Source organism: Haliotis rubra, unplaced genomic scaffold (genome assembly GCF_003918875.1).
Source record: "Haliotis rubra isolate DU_JTF1 unplaced genomic scaffold, ASM391887v1 Scf636, whole genome shotgun sequence".
NCBI lineage: Eukaryota > Metazoa > Mollusca > Gastropoda > Lepetellida > Haliotidae > Haliotis > Haliotis rubra.
Genome location: NW_025767342.1, coordinates 256,606 through 280,368, shown reverse-complemented (window position 1 = coordinate 280,368; position 23,763 = coordinate 256,606). Strand labels below are relative to the sequence as shown.

At 40.9% G+C, this 23,763-nt stretch overlaps 1 protein-coding gene and 1 long non-coding RNA gene across 2 annotated transcripts; both read right to left on the bottom strand.

Annotated features, from left to right (window-relative positions):
• Window positions 1–3,605: 3,605 nt before the first annotated feature.
• Window positions 3,606–4,791, bottom strand: LOC124256698 (zinc finger protein 239-like). Its single transcript, XM_046690669.1, has one exon. It carries the CDS (start codon window positions 4,783–4,785, stop codon window positions 3,757–3,759), a length of 1,029 nt encoding a protein of 342 aa, XP_046546625.1. The 5' UTR covers window positions 4,786–4,791; the 3' UTR covers window positions 3,606–3,756.
• Window positions 4,792–6,600: 1,809 nt separating this feature from the next.
• LOC124256702 lies at window positions 6,601–10,621 on the bottom strand. Its single transcript, XR_006893048.1, has 4 exons — window positions 10,564–10,621; window positions 8,618–8,674; window positions 7,733–7,789; window positions 6,601–6,611 (listed from the first exon to the last, which is right to left on the bottom strand). It is a non-coding gene; the product is annotated as an uncharacterized LOC124256702 (long non-coding RNA).
• Between the last annotated feature and the right edge of the window lie 13,142 nt (window positions 10,622–23,763).

Below are 23,763 nucleotides of genomic sequence, written 5' to 3'. Positions count from 1 at the left end.
CACCAGAAAAATGGGCTTCACACATTGTACCCATGTGGGGATTCGAACCCGGGTTTTCGGCGTGACGGGCCAACGCTTTAACCGTCCATCGACAGTTTGACTTAGTGAGTATTGTCTACACCGCTTTCAGCAATATTCCAGCAACATCACATCAGGGAATTCCAGAAATGGGCTTCACACAATGTACCCATGTGGGGAATCGAACCCAGGTCATCGGCGTGACGAGTGGATGCTTTAACCATTAGGCTACCCCACCGGCCCTGTGGGTGCAAGAGGATTCTGGTTAAGACTGACTGACTGACTGACTGACTGACTGAGTTTGGTTTTTTACGCCGCTTTTAGCAATATTCCAGCAACATCACGGCGGGGGGACACCAGAAATGGGCTTCACACAATGTACCCATGTGGGGATTCGAACCCAGGTCTTCGGCGTGACGAGCCAACGCTTGAACCATTAGGCTACCCCACCGCCCCCTTCTGGTTAAGAAGGAACTGACGATGTTTGTAGGAGTCAACAACATGATCCATCATGTCAGTGACATCTGTGTCATCTTAATTCATGGTAAGGCCAGACCAGTTTTATTTCTTGTTTTATGGATTTTTGTCTTCAGAAAACCTAAAGGCAGGAGGGAAAATATATAAAATAAAAAAAAATCACCTGTCAAAGTAATATTCCTTTTAAATACTAAAAGTATTTTACTTTTGGCAATTTATGAAGTGTATATGGGGCAAAACACAATAAAACAAATTGTTGTAAGTTTACATTTTTGACCAATAAAACATTAGGATTTTCATTTTTGAGTTGAGTTCTTATTTTTTTTCTTATTCTTGAAAAAATACGATCCGTAAAACAAGAAATAAAATTGGTCTGGGGTAAGGCTCGATGTTCACAAGTCTCTAACTGGATCTATCTACAAACCTCAATGAATGATGCAGTACACAACTAAACATACTCTCACCTGAACCCATATCCCAATGTTTGTGATTTGAACAAAATTAAAGATCTACTAGCAAGAGGTACACAGTATTCTAACAGTTGTGATTTGAAAAATACTGAGTTACTGTCTGGCTAAAAAATGGCCAACAAGCTTGACGGATCTACAATGTTTTGAACAAGAGTAAACATCTGCTCAGCAAGAGGTCAGTTGTACACAATATTCCAACATTTGTGATTTGAAATATTGAGTATCTGTCTGGCTAAGAAATGGCCGACAAGCTCGATGGATCAACAATGTATAACAGATTTGGTTGTACTACGTTCCTCCATCAGTGTGGAGCTTATACACGTATACTGCATTACAAATGAAGTCACGACCAATGAATCAAGCCATACTTTCTCTTGACAGGACTGACTGACTGACTGAGTTTGGTTTTACGTCGCTTTTAGCAATATTCCAGCAACTTCACAGCGGGGGACACCAGAAATGGGCTTCACACAATGTACCAATGTGGGGATTCGAACCCGGGTCTTCGGCGTGGCGAGCCAATGCCACTAGGCTACCCCACCGACCCCCTCTGACAGGAACACCAGCAGGTGCTTGGGCCAATGAGCACCCAGAGCCGAGCACAGAAATGGTCATATTTCTTATATGGATCAGCAAGTCCAAAATAAAGCTAGTTTTTTAGTCCTATCCCACTGACACATAATGACACAGTTTAACATACATACTCCACTAGAACACAGAACTGTCAGTGGATTACTGTATCACAAAGCTTCACACAACATATTCTTACAGAAGTCTATATCACATACATCCATACACATAATCACCATATCAAGAGTCTCTTGATCACAGCTTTAAAGGTCTAATTCAAAGGAACCACATATACTACTCACACTTTGCTAAGGATCCCAAACATTCACAACTTCACTTAAACATAGATTCATAATTTGCAATTGTATCCATTTAAAAATGGATAAATGTAACTGGATAAATGTAAGGGAAATTCACAGAAACAAACATTAATGTCAGACTTTTTCCAGAAGCGAGTTCATCTTTTTGTATTAATAAGATTCAAGGTGGCGGCATGTACAAGTATATCTATCGATTGCCGATAGATTTTGTTCATGGATTTTAAGAGGTAAATGTATTTTGTATTTTATTATGCTAGTATTGAAATGTGTTCTCATTTGTATAATGTTTGTTTCCATTATCCATTATTATCCATTATCTATGTCACCTAATGTATTGTTTTGCTATACGTATTTAGATATGATGTGCTGAATAAAGGAATTGTTCAATATTGAATCATCTTTTTTTCTACCCTTATAGACATACCTATGTCTCGAATACATCGATAAGCCGAATCTTTTACTTGGTCCCCAGCGATTCGACTCATCGGGATTTGACTGTATATGGTAACCCCTCTTTAGGCAGACAGTCGCTTTAATCTAACTTGGATCGTCACGCCGAAGACCCGGGTTCGAATCCCCACATGGGCACAATGTGTTAAGCCCAATTCTGGTGTCCCCCGCCGTGATGTTGCTGGACTATTGCTAAAAGCGGCGTAAAACCAAACTCAGTCAGTCAGTTTAATCTAACCTTATGCACTTGGTACATGAGAAACCATAAAAATGGTTTTCATGGCACCAATCAACCAGTTTGCAAATCATGGAACGAGTCATTGACAAGTACGCCACACCTGTCAATAGCAGGTATGGGATCCACAAGATTAAATGACATACTGAAATCCATGTTCACAATAAGCTTAGATATTTAAACCAAATTTGATCCCACATCATATTTTTCTGTTGAATCCATGATTTGATCCTTAGCAAAGTGTGCATAGTATATATTGCCCATATACACAACACATATTGCCCAGATGAAGTGTCTGTGGATAAGAACATCACAAAGTTAGACAGGAAATATTCTCTGTGTAGCATGTATTACCCCCTCCCCTGGCACATACGCCTCGTATCAACTGTTTGTCTGAGACAACAGCAGCTGCGTTATGGTGTTGGATGTGGACAGGGATTTGTTCTGAATGGGTCCAGTTTCTGTCTGCCTCCTTTTGACAGTGTCCGTCTTCCATGAAGAAGTGGTGGGTCCTGTCAATGGCCGTTTCAGGTTCTTATTCACACTAGGTGGAGCCAACTCACTAGGGGGCAATTGGTTAGGCTGTGTCGTGATCACCTTTGTGTAAACTGCCGCCTTCTGGATGTGTTGCTTATGTGAGGGATGCACAGCTTTACCAAAATTAACAGGTTCACTTAACTCAAGGATAACACTACCCAGACTGCCTTTGACTGGATTCATGCGGGCATCAGGATTTGAATCCTGTGTGCTTAACGGAACTGAGGTCTTTTGATCATTCTGGTCCTCAAGTATCGATCCATCACCTACTGCTGTACTTGGAGCAGATGTGGTCTTTGATTCAGCACCTTGACGGGCAGAGCAGAGCAGAGGTCATCACATGAGCTCCTGCCAAGAGACTGGAACCACTGGCTACTGCTGTTTTTGAGGCCCCAGCCCCTGCAGACACAACAGTTGATCCATCAGCAACTGTTGTCCTTGGAGCTAATAATGATACAAGTTTCGGTTTCTGTTTGGCTTCTTTAACTTGGCATCTATCTGGTACTCCCTGTGTTTGCAACAAGTTGGTTTTCAGAGCCGATGACAGCATAAATGGAACAAGCTTACGCTCAAGATCACCTTCATCTCCGGAGTCGTTGGATGTGACCTCCTGCTTGACCTCCAAGACCTCAGGAATGTCCTCCTGCTCATCCTGCTCGTCCTCCTCCCCGCTTAACTTTCACTCCTGATGTGTGCGGACATGGCGGTAATGGCTGCCATAGTTGTTGAACTGTTTTTCACAGAATGTACACTTGTAAGGTTTCTCCCCAGTGTGGATTCGCATGTGAACACGATAGTGACATGAGGCTGTGAACGTCTTTCCACAGATGTTACAGGTGAATGGACGGTCACTTGTGTGAGTCCTCATGTGCACTGTGAGTGAGTTGGAATACAGGAAGCTCTTAGCACAGATGTCACACTTAAACTTTCGTTCACCAACATGGGTGAGCTTGTATCTTCCAAGTATCGATGGCGATGAATATGCTTTGAAACATATAGAACATTTAAATGGCCGCTCCCCAGTGTGGGATCGCAGATGATCCTTTAGTGTGGTAGAAAGGGCAAAGGCTTTCCCACACTGATCACATCCAAATGGCTTCTCCCCAGTGTGTGTCCTCATGTGTCGCTCCAACTCCGATGGCGAATAAAAATTCTTCTCACAAAGCACACACTTGTTCGGTGTCATTTGCTTATGAACATAACGAACATGGACAGCCTTCCGATTCTTGGAACGGAACACCAAATCACACTGCTCACAGGGATAAGCCTCTGCTACTGGCATCAACGCAGGGTCCACTTTGGCCACCAGCTCCGTCAAACCCTTCCCAGACTCCCGCATATGACAGTGCATGTGTTTACGCAGGCTTGAGGCCTGCTTGAATTGTGAGCCACAGACAATACACATCGTGACATTCCCCTGTTTCTGTACTTGGTGCGTCTGCATATGTCCTAAGAGTTGCGAGGATTGCAGAAAAGTGTCCTTGCATATAGGACAACCATATGATTTGTCCGTAGAACTGGATTGAAGAGCGTTCTTACGTTCCAAAGCCACTTTCATAGAGAAGGACAAGCTGCCTCCAATTAGGTTGTTCAACTGATGCATCTTCTTAGAGTGGGTTTTCACATGAACAATGAGTGCTTCGGGGCTTTTAAATGTATTGCTGCATATCCCAAACTCATACAGCGAAGGTGGTCCAAGCTTGGGCATGACCACTTCCTGTTCCAGCGATCCTTGACATTTCACCACATGAAACATAAACAATTGGTTATGCTTTGTCCCAGTCTGCTGTTGTATCAGCGATTGTAATTTTATCACAGTCTGAGGCTTAGGTACCAAACTGTTCAGTTTCACCACTGTTTGGTCGCTGTTGGGTCGCTTCTTGCAGTTTCACCATTGGTTCTTTTTCCACAGCTTTCAGTTTCACCATCATTTGCTGTTGTGTTTCTGCTTGAAGTTTCACCACTGATTGCTGTTGGGTTGCTTCTTGCAGTTTCACCATCGGTTGTTTTTCCACAGCTTTCAGTTTCACCATCATTTGCTGTTGTGGTGCTGCTTGCAGTTTCACCATTGGTTGCTGTTGGGTTGCTTCTTGCAGTTTCACGATTGGTTGTTTTTCCACAGCTTTCAGTTTCACCATCATTTGCAGTGGTCTTGCTGCTTGATGTTTCACCACTGGTTGCTGTGGTGCCACTGTTTTCAGTTTCACCATCGGTTGTTGTTGGGTCACTGCTTGAGGTTTCACCACAGGTTGCTGCTGAGCCAGGGCTTTCAGTTTCACCATCGGTTGCTGTTGTGCCGAGGATCTGTATCCTCGGCTGCTCGTGTCTCATAACCAGAGACTGTTCATTGGTCACAGACAAGCTTGACTCCACAGTTTGGGGTTTTGGTTGTATCTTGATCCATGGTTGTTTCGCGGTAAATTGTTCTACTGCTGGCTGCGGTGTTTCCTGTTGTTTTTTTTTCCTTAGGTTGTAGCTTTTCAGTTGGTGGCTCTGCTTTCACAGGTTCTTGCATTAACCCCAGTCGTTGATGTTTTGCTAATTGTCGTTTTGCTAAAAGCTGTTGTTTAACTGTTTTCAGTTTTGCTATAGGTTGCTGTTTTTCAGATTGCTGTTTTGCCAGTTCTCCCTGTTGTCGTATTATTTTCAGTTTTGCAACAAGTTGTTGTTTTACTGATTTTTCTTCAGTCAAAGAATACTGCTGTGGTACTTGTTGTTCTTCAATAACAGGTTTCAGTGATCCTACAGTACCAAGACTTACAAGCTGTTATTGGGTCTCAGGTGGTTGTCTCTCATGTTCATCAAATATATCCTGCGATGATTTGTGAATGTACACCATATTTCCAACTGCGGTCTGAGAGAGTTCCTCATCACTAACAGGTTCCTGCTTCACCTGTACACTGTCCAACTCATCACCTCCATCCCCACAGCTCATTGCCAGCATCCATTCAGGCTCTACACCATTCGCCATTAATGTGATTCCTGTTTCTGGATCTGCAGGTTCAACCTTTACTTCTGTCTTGACATCTTCGTCAGTGTCCCTGCCACCTAACACAGACTGACATCCGTGCACACTCTCCATACATTCCTCCGGTTCTTTCTTAACGGTAACCATGGGAACCATCATTGTCCATTTGGTTGCGTCACTTCCCATGAAGCCAAAACCAGGCATGATGATCTCAGATGGGTTTACAACGCCATGTCCACCTGGATCTGACTCTATGGTATTATGTCTACTGCCATCCGCATCCTTTTCTCCATCATCATCGTCGTCGTCGTCGTCGCCATCATCATCATCATCATCACCACCGTCGTCATCGTTCCTTGTAATAATGAATGAATCACTGGCAACAACAGTGTTTTCTGCTCCAGATTCTGTCTTGATAACAGTTTTACCATCACTGCCTATCACATACACCTCGCAGGTCTTTGTGCAAGTGTCAATTTTCTTCTGCATTGTGACTCAGATGTAGAATCAGGATTCAGATCATGTTTGACTGCAGTTCCTACTTCAATGTCTGAAATGGGAATACCCTGAAAGAAAATGTGAAAATGTGAAATGTCCCAAATTGAGAAGAAGATATGTACATTAGCAGTTCATGCTGTATAAGTTATAATTAAGATCTGATTGAATTATTATATTTTACCCAACTCAGGTCAATTTCAGTAAAAGATGTATAGCATCATTTTGACAAAAAGACAGATGAAGAACAATCTTCATCTTTACTTGAAACAATACGCCATGTTCATCCATTTTTATTATGTTCATCAAGGTTCATCCTTGCAAACATTCTTGCTGAATGTGAATCATTTGTTACCAACAGAAAGTGTTTGTAGCGCTCTTAGTGGCATTGTAGCTGTGCAGACTTCAGCCATCTTTGAAAGTGGCGTACCTTCAAACATATTGTCCTTGTGACGTAAAGTTTAACTCACTCACTCACTCACTCATGTTGGATCAAAAACAATATGTCCATCCATCTTAACAAACACCCTACCTCTCAACAATTTTGTCTAAGAATGAATAAACAATGTTTCAAGAGTTGTCTCCCTTTATGTTGTGTCTGTTGTCATTAAATGCCACACTCAGTGACATTCCAGCTATGTAACACATTGAATTTCACAAAAATCAGCTGATTGTCCAAGTCTCAAATACAGGCCAGGCCAGACATACAGCAGACACTCCCTCCACTGACCCACCCTCCCTGTTCTAATGGTAAAAGTGTCCACTCGTCATGCTGAAGACCAGGGTTTGACTTCACCCACATGGGTACAATGTGTGAAGCTCATTTCTGGTGTCCCTTGCTGTGATACTGCTGGAATATTGCTAAAAGCAACGTAAAACCACACTCAGTGACATTCCAGCTATGTAACACATTGAATTTCTCAAAAATCAGCTGACTGTCCAAGTCTCAAATACAGGCCAGGCCAGACCAGACATACACCAGACACTCTTTCCACTGACCCACCCTCCCTGTTCTAATGGTAAAAGTGTCCACTCGTCATGCTGAAGACCAGGGTTTGACTTCACCCACATGGGTACAATGTGTGAAGCCCATTTCTGGTGTCCCTTGCTGTGATACTGCTGGAATATTGCTAAAAGCAACGTAAAACCACACTCAGTACTCACTCACACACTCACACACTCACTCACTTACCATTTCGACAGATTGACTGTCATTCTTTGATGCCAACATAGCACTGTCCTTGGTTCACTGAAACACACAAACCAAACCATTGCAGGTAGAAAAACTATCAAACCTATTTCCATTTGAAATACAGGGTTTGACATTAAGGTACCTCTGAAGAACATTGTCTATAGTTTGTCTGCAGTGAAAACGTACCGATGAATTTCACTCTAAACAAAAAGGCAACTCAAATAAAGTGAAATTAAGATTGCGAATCCTCATAATTTTACCCTGCCAATTGAACATTCAAATCTCAGAATTTTATTCAACTTAAGATAAAAGTAGTTTAATAAACGATTGTATTTTCAAATCGCTATTATTGGTTTGTATTACAAGGGGGTATGCACTTTAAATGAAACATTGAGAACAAGTAGTGTTGGTTAACGCTCATCATGTACCGCACGCACATTTGTTTCACTGTTCCATCTACTTTTGTTCATAAAAATCTTGACAACATCATCTATTATAGTGAGCATAATAGAGACTGTTATCAATCTTATTTATGTGTAAACAACTATAAAAGCTACTCTTTAATGAAGTAAATGTTAAGATCCACTAGACCAGGGCCTAGTAGTAAAAACATTTTAACATCGAAAACTGTATCCAAGTCTCAAATACAGGCGAGACCAGACATACAGCAGACACTCCTTCCGCTGACCCACCATCCCTGTCCTTACCATTTCCTGGGGGTGGGGTAGCCTAATGGTAAAAGTGTCCACTCGTCATGCTGACGACCCGGGTTCGATTTCACCCACATGGGCACAATGTGTGAAGCCCATTTCTGGTGTCCCTCACTGTGATATTGCTGGAATATTGCTAAAAGCAGCGTAAAACCACACTCACTCACTCACTAACCATTGCCACAGATTGACTGTCATTCTTTGATGCCAACATAGCAGTGTCCTTGGTTCCCTGAAACACACAACCAAACCATTGCAGGTGGAAAAACTATCAAAACTATTTCCATTTTTAAATACAGGGTTCAACATTAAGGCACGTCCGAACGACACTGTCTTGTAAATACAGTTGAGCACCGTTGTCTCGATATACATGGGACCAAGAAAATATATCGAGTTATCCGAACTTCGAGACATCAAACCAGAGCATACCATCACATATCACTATGAAAGTAAACAATTCCGCAATTTAGAAACAACTCACTCAACAATCACATGTTAGTCACGTGATTACACAAAACCCTCATTGGATTCGCAGTATGTTTAGATTCAAACAATAATCCGTTATCAGTAGTGTTTAGTCATAACAATGAGTACTTCCTAATTAATTCCTTCTTAATTAATCCTAATTGAATAACAAACAAGTGACACCTTTAACTCAATTAGCCCCCATTAGTTTACTCTACCGCATCCTTTTGATTCATGCCACACCGTTTGTAAACGTCTGTAAACTACCTCAGTTCAGTGGGATGCTTGCCCATGAAAGGTAAGTGATTATCAAGTTTCTTTGCAAATATAGAGTCAAAAGGGTAATTTTGCTTGTTGGGACCATTACATTTTATCGAGATATCCGAAATATCACGACATCCATATCAAGTTAAAAGAGCTTGAATAATGATAAATTATGAATGATTTTGCTGGGACCGAGATGTTATATCGGGACAACCGAGATATCGAGTTATCAGAGTTCAACACAACGGTGCTCAACTTTAGTAGGGATGCCACGATACATCGATACTTTTTCTGAGACTATACAATTATCGATACATTCAAAACTGCATCGATATTTAGTTTGGAAAGTATCAGTTTAAATATGTTTAGGTATCGTTTACATTTTGCAATTGTATCATGTTTTTTAATGCTGGGAAGGTTGTAAGTGATTATTTTTCATGCACAAAGGTGGGAAATTAGAACTTTTTAATCTCTAAGAATAGAAAATGTTGATCTTTTCATGGACAATTGTGAAATATGTAATATTAATGTTAAAATGTAAATTTACACAATAATGCCGTGAAAATAGGTATCGTGTCTGGTGCGTCCAACTAGTTGTGTAGATATTTAATGAACGATGTTTCAAATCACCGTATTTGTTCATTTTCTTCTTAAAAATCTTGTACAGCATCATCTATTATGAGCATTTTAGAAACTGTTATCAAGCTTATTAAAGAGCAAAAAGATTATAAAAGCTACTCTTAAATGAAAAACGTCCTTCAGAGAAATCAAACGCTCAGGAATACAGTATTCATAATGAACAAAAGAAAACATAAAATATCACACAGTTTTGTGTTGAATATTATACAATTAAAGACTCTTGTAGAGGTCGATATCGGTTTTCATTGACCTTATAAAAACCGATATCGACCTCTACAAGAGTCTATAATTGTTTTATTATAGAATGAAAGAGAAACGGGTTTTAACATAAACTTTTAATGCACACATTGTGCCATCTATCCGAGTGATCTGATTGGCTGAAAAGCGGGGGAAGCCCCTTCTTACGGGATTCCTTGTCTATTTCTAGTAACCCAAGTCAATATCGTAATTTATCAGAAAACTCAAGTCAATATCGTGTTTTGTAGTCAATCATGTGACGGTATTTTGACTAATCGTGGTACAGGAAAAATACTACCTATATAATAAAGTTTGTTATAAACCTGCTGATAACAAGAATAACCTTGTTTTGTCTTCCAACAGTATGGTCTAGTTGACATTAAGTCAGGTCTAGTAAATGTTAAGACCCACTAGACCAGGTCTAGTAGTAAAACATCTTAACATTGAAAACTGTATCCAAGTCTCATTGCTGGAAAGTTGCTAAAAGCGTAAAACCACACTCACTCACTCACTTACCATTTCCACAGATTGACTGTCATTCTTTGATGCCAATATAACACTGTCCTTGGTTCCCTGAAACACACAAACCAAACCATTGCAGGTAGAAAAACTACCAAATCTATTAGGATTTAAACTAGCTGTCAGGAGACCTAGATATTCTATGTAATTGATGGCTTAAATGAATAACTGATGTGAATAACTTACAAGGATCACTTGAGTGAGTGAGTGAGTTAAGTTTTACGTGGCTTTTAGCAATATTCCAGCAATATCACAGCACGGGGCACCAGAAATGTGCTTCACAGGTGCGCAAGCTCCACATGTGAAATTGAAATTTCACTACACATGCTTGTTGATTACCTAGCTGTTCTACCAACAAGTGGTCCCCCACCCCACCTCCTCGTAACAAATAGCTCATTTGTTAAACAACTTTTTTTATTCCTGTGTCCAAAATTATGTAACAAATCATCAGAGTTGGTCTGTCAATTTCATGTCACTGTGCAAAATTCGGTTTTAGTTGCCTTTATTAGATTGTGTGTCAGTGACCATTTCATCGGTCTCAAATGGAATCAAATGGTCTGTAATTGTGCTGTATTTTTCACACATTTTGACAAAATGTTGTGTTTTCTGAACTTTCTGTAATAGTGTATCACTAACTCCAGTGTAAGGATGTTCCCCGCCTTCGGTCTAAAGCTGTTCCTTCTTTAACGACCAATAACACTACATCACAAGAATGTTTAATTGTGATTCATATATCTTAATAAGGTGACATCAGGAGTTGGTTGTCATGCTCGCTGACTTGGTTGACACAATGTCAGTGTATGAAATAGCGTCTGCCCGGCGGCCCGCTGCTTGCTAGTTAAATGGCGGGATTACAACTTTATTTTATAGCCAGCCCTATGGGCCAATACATTTTCCAAGGATATATATTTGACTATCTCATTGACTATGGGAAATATTTCGAAAATAATTTACAATTGTGGTAGCTAGACGACGCCTGTATAGGTCATGATCAATCAAACCATGCTGACTGACTGAGTTTGTTTTTACACTGCTTTTAGCAATATTCCAGCAACATCATGGCGGGGGACACCAGAAATGGGCTTCACACATTGTACTCATGTGGGGATTCGAACCCGGGTCTTCGGCGTGACGAGCCAACGCTTTAACCTCTAGGCTACCCCACCGCCCCCAACCAAACCATAACTTCCACAGATCAGCCTACCTATTTATCTAACACTAAATGTGATTGGTCTAGAGAATGCTTTCAGCTAATGAACAATGTTGAAACAATCACACTTCTTCCAATATTTATTTATTCATTGATTACATTATTTTAACACCTTATCTCAGGTTCCTATTTTTAACACAGGACTGGTTACATGTTAATAGGGCCAGCAACATGTTTTAGTTATCAGCCATGTGTGCTTCCTGAGTATTTAGGAGTTTCATACACTGAAAATGTGTCATGTCATTGTATCCCAGGTGACCCGTGAAGATCCGGGGTAGAATAGGTCTTCAGCAACCCATCCGCTAGCCATAAAAGGCGACTATCTTGTCGTAAGAGGCGACTAACGGGATCGGGTGGTCAGTTTCGCTGACTTGGTTGACAGATGTCATCGGTTACCAAATTGTGCAGATCGATGCTCATGCTGTTGATCACTGGATTGTCTGGTCCAGACTTGATTATTTACAGCCCTCCGCCATATAGCTGGGATATTGCTGAGTGAGGCGTAAAACTAAACTCACTCACTCGTATCCCAGGTGGATAGATCGATGCTCATGCTGTTGATCACTGGATTGTCTGGTCCAGACCCGATTATTTACAGACTGCTGCCATATAGCTGGAATATTATTGAGTACGGTGCTACACAACAAACTAACTAACCTTCATCTAAAGCTCTTACTGACCACAAATGCAGAGACTGTGGGTGGATAAGCATGCTTTTTGCATGTTTTTAAATCATTTTGGAAGTAAAGTGAGTTTATTTGTAAATAGCTAAAAAACACAACAAATTAGGGAACCAAATGTCCGGAAACACAGCATACCATAATAGAAACACTTGATAAACATAAAAAACAAGACAAAGTCATCAATATCCCCCGCAATGGCAAAATACTATTCATGATTATGTCTACGAGTTATGATTCTGTCAAATATTGAGGTGTGTACATAGAAAAGTGGAAGGCAAAAGGCACCAGTGCACCACCAGATCTATGTATGTGCCAAGTTTGGTGAAGAAACATTGAACGGTTTTAGAGTTCTGCTCCGGAAAAGTGCACTACCACTAATTTCTGTTTTAGTCAAACTTGTTGCCATGGAAATGCCAAAAATATTTTATTCAGAATTCCAAAACTACCAAAAAGGAACCAGTACACCACTAGACCAATTTATGTGTCAAGTTTGGTGAAGAAATAGTGAACGGTTTTAGAGTTCTGCTCCGGAAAAGAGCACTACCACCAATTTCAGGCTAAGTGAAACTTGTTGCCACGGAAAAGCCAACAATATTTTATTCAGAATTCCAAAACTACCAAAAGGCACCAGTACACCACCAGATCTATCCATGTGCCAAGTTTGGTGAAGAAATAGTGAACGGTTTTAGAGTTCTGCTCCGGAAAAGACAAATGTGCACGGACGGACGCACGCCCGAACGGAGTCCATTTTATTAACCCGCCCCCGCCCCCATTCGCCAATACTGTTTGAACTTTTACCTCGAAAATGTTTGTAATCGAGCGTTTTATAATGCTATTTTCTGTACAATCGCTTCTAAATCGAAGATGCCATTATTCACAACAGGGAGTAAACAGTTGCTGATAATAGCGTTTTTGTCAATATTCCAAAATGTCATCTTGCGGAAATATAAGCTAATCATGTTAATATTAGCCATGTCATCAGAAACCCCTAAGCGTATATATTGCAGGTCGAATATCTGTTTTATGTGGAAGAACTTTTTCAAGCGCACTGGCAATTTCATCAGACATGCCGAACCTTAAATAGTTGCCGTTGTCTGATTGGTTAGATCCGTCCATCAGTCTCGAGTTGGATTTGACAGTCATGTTTAGCTGACGTGCCCTTCTACTAGGGTTTGTTAGACTCAGTATGGCAGGGTAACGAATAATACTGAGCCTGAGTCAAACTAAGTCAAGTCAAACAGGGATGATACAAACAACTCTTTCAGAAAAAGAGATGAATCTTAAGCAATAGCTGGCGTTTGTTCCACAATATTTCACTTTGGAAATGAAGCAAATATCACAAAGCTAGTCTTTATCAACATCATATATTTTAAAACAATCATCAAACAAACAACAACTTGTGATAAAAATACATAAACTACTTTGAATCATGAGGCTCTATCATTTCGGTAGGGTAGCCTTGTGGTTAAAGTTGCTTGTCATGCCGAAGACCAGGGTTCGATTCCATACGTGGGTAGAATGTGTGAAGCCCATTTCTGGTGTCCGCTGCCGTGATCTTGCTGGAATATTGCTAACAGTGGCGTAGAACTAACCTCACTCACTCACTCTATCATTTCAGCAAGCACAAATATTTGATTTTAACAGATGCTATGAAAATTAGCAATATCATTAAAACCACCCACCAAGTTTGCTGAAGAAAATAAGTCTGGTGGACAGAGAATTCAAAGTTACTCATTGGAGGACAATCCCTAACATCTTATTTATGACTGAGAACACTGATCCAAAAGCATCTATCAGCTTAGAATCCTATTTATTCATGATCAGCACTCTATAAATGTCTTAAAAAGTCAAGCTTAAAAAAAATTATGAAATAGAGATACAGTCACGGGCGAAAACATGTGCACACCTACAATTATATTAGGCGATGTTGGCACCCATTTTGATTTTCAATTTTGATGGTCAAAAACACCTTTTTTAGCTTGGTATCCTAATGTTTCGTCATCAGCACCCTCTAAATAGTTAAAATAGCCTGTATACCAAATCCTACTAAAAAATGTCTCTTGCATTACATATATCCACAATCGGTCCTAGTCTATTAAAGGACGTTCCATCTTATCTATGACTGACAACACTGATCTTACCCTTGTAATCTCTGCACGCACTTGGTCTTGCCGATGAGTACATTTAAACGTCCCCTGATACAGCCGCTGGTGCACCTTCAGACCCGCCATGTTGTTGAATTTGATCCCACAATCCTCACACCTGACCATGGGCGATGTTTTCTGTGAACTCACAGCCATCTGCGTTGGCTGGCCTTTCTTCGGATGTTCTCTCTTCAGATGCAGCATGTAATCAAGCTTAGTGGCAAATGGGTCCGAGAAGGTTGACAAACACAGGGTTCTGGTCTGACGCACACATCTTGTGTTCCTTCTGGGCGTGGCACATGAAGGATGCAAAGTCAGACGGAACACAAACAGATGTAAGATTTGTGGCAGCTGAGATGGTGAACCATATCCTCCTTCTGTAGCAGGACCAGATGGCATAGGGAACACATGTGGACCCGCACTTTTCCCGGGGCATTGGAGGAGGAGGAGCACATCATGAAGCTTCCTGAACTACAATCCTTCTGAGTGCTGTCAGAAGCCAGAAGAGATTCACCGAAACTAACACCACTTACAACACGTGCTGGACTTTCCCGTTTCACCAGGAAATCACTACCTGTGTTACTGTCAGTGTCCAAAAGAGTTGTCCTTTCCCCAAAGTTGGAAAGACAAGGTGGTCCATTTTCCCCATTGATGTTTGAAGCACTAGGTCCATTTTCCCTATTGCTCTTTGAAGCACAAAGACGATTTTCCCCTTTGATATTTATAATACTGGGTTCATTTTCCCCACTGATGTTTGAGGCACTAGGTCCATTTTCCCCGCTGATGTTTGAGGCACTAGGTCCGTTTTCCCCACTGATGTTTGAAGCACTAGGTCCATTTTCCCCACTGATATTTGAAGCACTAGGTCCATTTTCCCCACTGATGTTTGAAGCACTAGGTCCGTTTTCCCCACTGATGTTTGAAGCACTAGGTCCATTTTCCCCACTGATATTTGAAACACTAGGTCCGTTTTCCCCACTGATGTTTGAGGCACTAGGTCCGTTTTCCCCACTGATGTTTGAGGCACTAGGTCCATTTTCCCCACTGATATTTGAAGCACTGGGTCTGTTTTCCCTGCTGCAATTTACAACATCAGGTCCATTTTCCCTTTCCATGTCTAAAACAGTTGGTCCATTTTCCTCATTGCTATTTGAAGCACTGTGTTCTTTTTTCACTGTATCGTCTGACAGACTAGGTCCATTTTCCTTTGTGCAATTTTAAACAGTTGGTCCATTTCCTCTAATGCAATTAACTTTTCCAGAGTCAACCCCACTTTCTTTAGTTTCAACCACAGAATCAGTATCATCCATATTTCCATCAAAAAAGAGAGGGAAAGTGGCGTTAATGTCTTCTTCATCAACCATAACACACTTGTCAAGCTGCCTGACAAAAGTCCGGTCCCTCAACCTGACCAATGATGTGTGACCTTGACACGACCTGTGGTTCCACAATCGCACATCATGTTCCTCAACCTGTGTGTACTCACTCCTATGTCTGGTGTGCGGTATGCCTGAAGATGTCAACTTCCCACAGGAACAGAGATTCAGGGAAACATCACTGGCCCCTGTACTAGCCACTTTGTGTGTGTCACTTTTGCAGGTGCTCTCACTCATGCCTTCACTTTCCGCTCTATTTCTCACTGAAAGGTTCTTGCGATACACTGTTCTTAAGATCTTATGGGTCATTGTAAAAAATGACAAAATCATTTTCATTCCTAAATATTCTTCCACACTGTGTGCAAGAGCAGCAGCCTTCTAGCCCCTCCCGAAATACCTTAACCATGGCACCTTCTTTGTCACATCGTATACCCTTCGCTGAGGAAGGATCAATGCTACTTGTTGCCCCAGACGCATTTACTTCATTCATGGATACAGCAACGTCCCGAGCACCTCCATCAACTGCAGGATCTACTCCAACAATGCTGCTGTTTTGAGTTGTGTTTCTGTCACCAACCTGGTCTGTGTCAGTCTTTGTCAAACAATTGTCATCCTCCATTTCAAGGTCACATGCCTTTTCTTCAATGTCAAGGGTCAACATGTTTTCAATTTTACTATATTTACTCTTTGATTTGCCAGACTGTTTTCTGACAACTCTGAAGAAGGAATCACGCCCCACCACATACTGTATATTGCTTGCCTTTGAAGCAGAGCAGAACTCGGACCTGTGAGGCATTCTGAGGACAAGATTCATGGTGCCATCTTCCCCAGCATCAGCTGTTTCTGAGCTTGAACACGAGTTAGAGTCCATCTCTATAGGATAAGAAGAATCGGACTCAGCATTATTTTTATCACCTTTAACCGCAGCCCCCATAGACGTACAGCATCTTTTATATCCACCTGACACTGCATCCTTTGTCAATCCACGGAAACTGCCATCTGTTTTAGGTAACTGCCTCAACATCAGACAATTGTCCTTATCTTCATATTTAGTGTTGTTCTCAGTTGAACTAACCATGTCCTTTTCATGCGTACAGTGGCGGTCACTAAAACTGACCTTTTCATGCTGCAGGTGACATGGACATGAACTGGCCCCTATATCTTGGTGTTCAGTGTGGCTCTCTGAGCTCATCTGCACAGATACTGCGTCTCTACAAGTCAGCTCTTTGCTCAGTGCCCTCTCTGTTGACTCCTTCTCCTGGTCCAAGATCATGCCTTTATTTGATTTCCTTTTCAAATCAATATCAGGGTAGTTGGCCTGTGTGGTTTTTGTATGAGTCAGTTTCTGTGTATGCCCAGAAACCTCATCAACCATCATACCTTCTGACATGCCGGCTTCTACCTCTTCTGTTCTCATTAGTTCTCTAAGAGCCTTAGGGTGTTTCTTCTGAACATGTCTCTTGAAATCCAGAATGTCAACAAATAAAGAATAACAAACACATTTGTAAACAGTGACAGCATGTTTGTTGGAATTCAGTTTGGTGACCATGTTAGAATAAAATTGCTTTCGGTGCCATCTCTCCATGTGTCTCATGAAACAGTTATTGCTGGGGAACAAGATGCTACAGATCTTACAGCGGAACAAAGATGTACAGCAATCATTCGGGGATTCTACAGCTTGGTGGAGACTAATGTGAGCACTAAGATTATCCTCCCCCAAAACATGAGTGCCACAGACATTACACCAGTGGAAGTCCAGGGGTAGCTCCTTCACTGATACAACCTGATTATGTTCTTTGATGTGATTCATGAACATGGTAAACGATGAGAAACATTTAGAGCAGTTCAAACAAGGGAACCTTTTATCATCCAGCAAGCCTGGATCATTCTCAACATAACTCTCATCCCGTTCGTGAGTTATCATATGCATTGGTAAGTTTTCGCTTTGAACAGTACTTCCACATGTTGGACAGACACTTGTGCTTGGCTTCACAGCGTTGTGGACTTGCAGCAGATGCTCCCAATAAAGCTGGTGTCCATGGAAACCCATGTTGCATGAACCACACATGTGCCAGCCACACATCTCATTGAAGAGCCAGTGGTCTGCATTCTCCTCCTGGTCCTTCTGATGGTAGCAACAGCCTACTGCATACTGTTTCACAAGGCGAAGCTGTTCCTTACAAATCCTCTATATATTTCAACTCATTTCTTTCAATGTCTGTAGGAGTTGCACCTGGTGCCTCCTCACTACACATTCCTCTACTTGAAGATAGTTACAAATTACCTGATGAAGATGGAATCTTCTGTTCTATAACATGATTCTCCAGAAGATCACAAGGTTCGACCCTTGAAATTCCACAAACTAACTGTTCATTATCACTTCTAGATGAGAGTTTACAAGCAATATCATGGCTGCTTGTTAGAGGAAGATTCTCATGTTGTTTTACATGCTGTTCAAAGACATCACTGGAGACATCTGCTCCACACAAGTGACAGAGTTGAACTCGTGTATTTCTCAATGTACCATGAGCTGCATCAGGGACATCAGGATCTAAAGTTATCTCTTTATCATGTTTTTTTCATGTGCTCCTCAAAAGCTATATTTTCAATGTCTGCTCCACATATGTGGCACAAGGTAGACCCAGGGATCACTTCCTTGCATTCCACTGAAGCTTCTTGGTTAGAGTTCGGCAGAACAGTCTGAAGACTTGACCCATCCTTCTCCCTTTGTCCCTTGACACAGTCCGAAGTCACTCCTGTCAACTTTTCTCTGGCTTGTTTTGATGCAGTTCTTGTGTGTATACAATTCATAAGTCTTGACGAGTCCACAGCCGTTGTTATTGCTGAACTTGCATCAGAAGATTTGTGAGTTTTTACCTTGGATGATTTAGTATGTGAAGCTGAGCTGTCAAGATGAGAGACATGACGATTCTGGACGACACTTGTGTCCTCATGAAGTTTCATGTGTTCCATGATCCGGTTACCCTCAACACGGGCCCCACAGATCGGGCATTTGTACAAGGTGGAGTAACTATCTTATGGAACTTCATAAAGTGGTTCATATGCATGACTGGGTCACGGAAACCCATGTGACATATTGTACACATGTGCCAGCCCCGTCTCATACTCGAAACCTCCATTTCCAGTCCATTAATGAGCCTGAAGCAAATGCCGCACTGACAGACCAGGTGCCCATGTGCACATTTCTCAAGGGAATCAACCCTGGAAGTTGCCTTTGTCATCACACCTGTCATTGTTTTCATGTCTTCTTTATCATGGGATTCATCCCTGCTTCCTGTCTTTATCATGGTGTTTTTCTTTATCAGGAGATTCAACCCTGGTCCCTGTCCTTTTCTCTGCTTTTTCGTGGGGATTTGACCTTACTTCCTGTCTTTGTTGTCGTCTCTTCTTTATCATCCAATTCAACACTGCTTTCTTCTGCTTTTGTGCTCTCTTCTTTATCAAGGGATTCAATCATACTTCCTATCTTTATCATGGTCTCTCTTTTGTCGCTGGATTCAACCCTAAAGCCAGTTTCCATCTCTTGTTTCACATGAGATTCATCCCTACTTCCTGTCATCATAGTGGTTTCTTCAAGGGATTCAGAACTAATTCTGGTATTCATCTTTTCTTTATCACTTTCTGGTTTTGTCATGGTCTCTTCATTTACAAGGGATATAACCCTATTCCCTGCCTTTGAGGTACACTGTTGTTTCATGTCTGAAGTGGGATCATCTCCTAGCCCATGATCTGGACACTGGACACCAGACGTTGAAGCTGTTGATATTTTCTTTGCCGACTTTGGTTTGACCTGTTTCGCAATAACTTTCTCAACATTACACTGACCAGATGAGTTTCTGGACAATTTTTTCTTCAACCTGACACTTTCACGACGAGTCGGAAGTACCACCTTCCCATCATGTCTTGATGGACTGACATGTCCTTCGCTCTCCATCTTTCAATCAGAACACTGTCTATGCCTCATTCTCACAATTCTAAATCAGTGGCAGAGAGATAAGTGGTGTCATTTACTCTTGTTGCCATGGTAACCGCCGATGATCTCTAAAGCATTATGATGCCATTTCACCAAAGAGATATCTCCTGTGGATGTCAGTTTTGGATGATAACATATGGAACGGTTACTGACTTGGGATTCTCTTCCATCCATGTATCTCAACTAGAATGTTGATGCACTATCCATGTTGCTGTTGCTGTTGCCGTTGTACTGGGTATGGTGTACCACATGGCGATGAAGACCCAGCAGAAAGAAATTCTCCTCTCAATCATTCTCTTTCATTGATGTATTCAGACTGTTGCTTGTGGCTTTTTGGACAAATATTGGTTGATCGCTCAGAGCAGTGAAATTTTGCGAAATAATTCTACTGTGTGCAGTGCATCAAGCATACCAGTTTCAGACACTTGTAGACAGTTCCAGTTTACTGGACATCATGCCAAAGGATATTTATACCTTGGCACAACTAAACCAGTATCAACCTACAAAAGTTTCGAGTGAAAGCAGTAATGAAAGCAACATTGAAACTAATAAAATCTTGGATGTGATTCTGAACTGAAAGATGCAAATTCTCAATGCAAGAAACAGTCAACAGTAAATCTGAACCTGTTATGGTGAAAAGAAAATAAACAAAATGAATGGCTAATGAAGTGTGGGTGTCTGAAGTATGATTCCCAGATAAATACTACAACTTACAGCAACATACTTCCTGTATAACCAGCACATGTGAGTGAATTTAGTTTTAAGCCACACTCAGTGAGTGAGTGAGTTTAGTTTTACGCAGCACTCAGCAATTATTCCAGTTATATGGTGGCGGTCTGTAAATAATTGAGTCTGGACCAGACAATCCAGTGATAGAGCCTGAGCATCAATCTACAATATTAAGATACGATGACATGTGTCAACCAATTCAGCGAGTACTGACCACCCGTCCCTGTTAGTCGCCTCTTATGGCAAGCATGGGTTGCTCAAGATCAATTCTAACCCGGATCTTAACAGGTCACCAGCACATGTTGGTCCGACAAACAATGTAGACAGTATTTCAGATTTTAAGTAGGAAAGTCTGGGTATACATCATCTAAATATGGGACACATTGTCCAGACCAAAAAGAAACAGAGTAAAAACCCAGGGATAGAAATGCAATGTTTGCAAAGGGTGATAGGGCACCATACAGATACTTTAGGTGTGCCTTTGTGAATATAAGTGTGCCCCAACCTTTTGATGCTCCAATCAAACTTTAAACATCACAACACTTTTGCCATTTTACTTCATCGTTCAATCAATCAGTAAACATTATAAGCTGCGTATCCGGGTAAAATACGCATAGAAATTTCCAATTACGCATTGAAAAATAATTGTTGCGTACTAATTACGCACTTAAAATGTTAGATACGCAAAAGTTTACAACAAATGCGTACAGAATATATTTATAAAAATCGCTTGTGTAATGAAAAAGACATTGATTGCTATCAAGTTGTACTGTTAGTATAGGACAAGTGTTGTACTGTCAATATAGGATGAGTGATTTTTTATGAAATCATTTACATTATGTTTTAGTTGGTATTGATTAGGTATGACATAAGGCAGAACATACCTGCTTAGTAAACTTACTCAATGACTCAATACTTAGGCGAGTAAAATGACTGAAATACGCACATATTTGAAAGCAGTGGGTAACGGAAAATGAAATACCCACTCAACATTCATAACAACCACTCCAAAAAATTACAGTGGGTACAGTACCCACATGTGCTAAATCTTATCTGGAGCACTGATCATGTAAACCTGTAAACTTGGGAGCTGGATTTCCTGTTCAGCTACATTTGTCCTGGACCCATAAACTAACTCACAAACTAAGTTATCATGCTTTCACACAAGCAACCAAATATAATATGGCTATTATTGAGATCATTTTATTGATCTAGAAATAATTGAGTTTGGGCAATAAGTGTTGAACCCATGAAGGTCCTGGTTGGAATACTGATCTTCTGTAACCCATGCATCTTGTAAGAGGCGACTAACGGGATCAGGTGGTCAGACTCGCTGACTTGGTTGACCCATATCATTGGTTCCTAATTGTCCAGATCAATGCTCATGCTGTTGATCACTGGATTGTCTGGTCCAGTCTCGATTATTTACAGACCGCTGCTATAAAGCTCAAATATTGCTGAGTGCGGCGTAAAACTAAACTCACTCACTCAAAAGGAAGTAGACCAACACAAATTTACAACAGAAATATTATGTACCCACTGTGAAATGACATTTAAAAAATTTGCTAACTTATCAAAATGATTCTCCCAGTTGGCACACTTTAATTTGGGTAACCTGGTTGTTAAAACATTCACCTTAAAGACCTGGGTTCGATTCCAAACATGGGTTCAATTTCTGGTGTCCCCTAAGTGATATTGATGGAATATTGTTAAAAGCAACATAAAACTACACAAAGTCACTTATAATCTGAACAAAGACTTTCCCAATTCCTCAGAATACATGACATTAAGAACATTCCAACCAATCTAAAATTGAACTACATCATGATCTTGTCCCAGAGTCCCTTACGGAGAACTTTGGAAACTAGACTAACAGCTAGTCTCTGAAATGAACATATATAAAAAAAACAGCTCATAGTAAACAAAATAAAATATAATGAGACTGACTGACTGAGTTTGGTTTTACGCCGCTTTTAGCAATATTTCAGCAACATCATGGCGGGGCACACCAGAAATGGGCTTCACACATTATACCCATGTAGGGATTCGAACCCGGGTCTTCGGCGAGACGAACCAACGCTTTAACCACTAGGCTACCCCACCACCCCAAATATAATGAGAAGGAGCCTTGAGACATTCTTCATTTTCAGAAGCTGTGGAAATCTAGACGTACCACATTTTCTAAACTTATGTGGGCTTTCTTGGATATATTTGCTTCAGGGTCTGTATGACAGACTATTTGGAAACCTGATTAATCCCTGATCTAAATTCCAAAGGGTCCAGATATATATATCTATGACCCATGGCATACTGTTGTAAAATAGAATTATTGCCGTGCAATTTCAAGAAATAAATTAAACAGTCAAACTTTCAAACAAATCTTACCCTTGCACTTATTTTCATTGACAAGAATTTCTTCTGTACAGTCTGTACTGAAAGTATAATGACTTTACAAAATATAATCAAAACGATGTGTCTACAAAAACCCTACTACCACTAATGTCATTTTTTTTAAAAATATATCAATGAAATCAACAAAAACGACCCCTGTAATGTCGCGCTGACATCTTGTCTAACTGCGACAATCACACCGCTCAGGTCACACAGCACGTGATCACGTGGCGCAGCAACTTGGCAATAAATAAGTCAGGGTGGCTTCAGAATACAATTAACTTATGCTTTATCAACCCAACAAGACAGTTGCTAGTTTAGTAACACGGACAATGTATAAATCTGCCAGTCAATAAGTTGTACGTGTTTTATGTGACAACCTGCCATCGCGTGAAGTTGGATCTACTTTCCTGGGCACTTTGAGTCAGTTGTTGTTATGTTCGTGCAGCACCCGAGGATCAGAAACTAGCGTCAAACTGACGATCGCTCTGTTGATTAATGAATAAAAATTAATAAGTATATTTCAGAGCATAAAAGCATTTTAATTACCTGACTGCAATTGCTTGATACTTCGTAGTTGCTCACAAACGCTTCCTATTACTACATGCAGGACATGCATGCACCTTGCAGCCATGTCCGATTGTACGCGCTGCCTTCAAAGGGAGGTAAC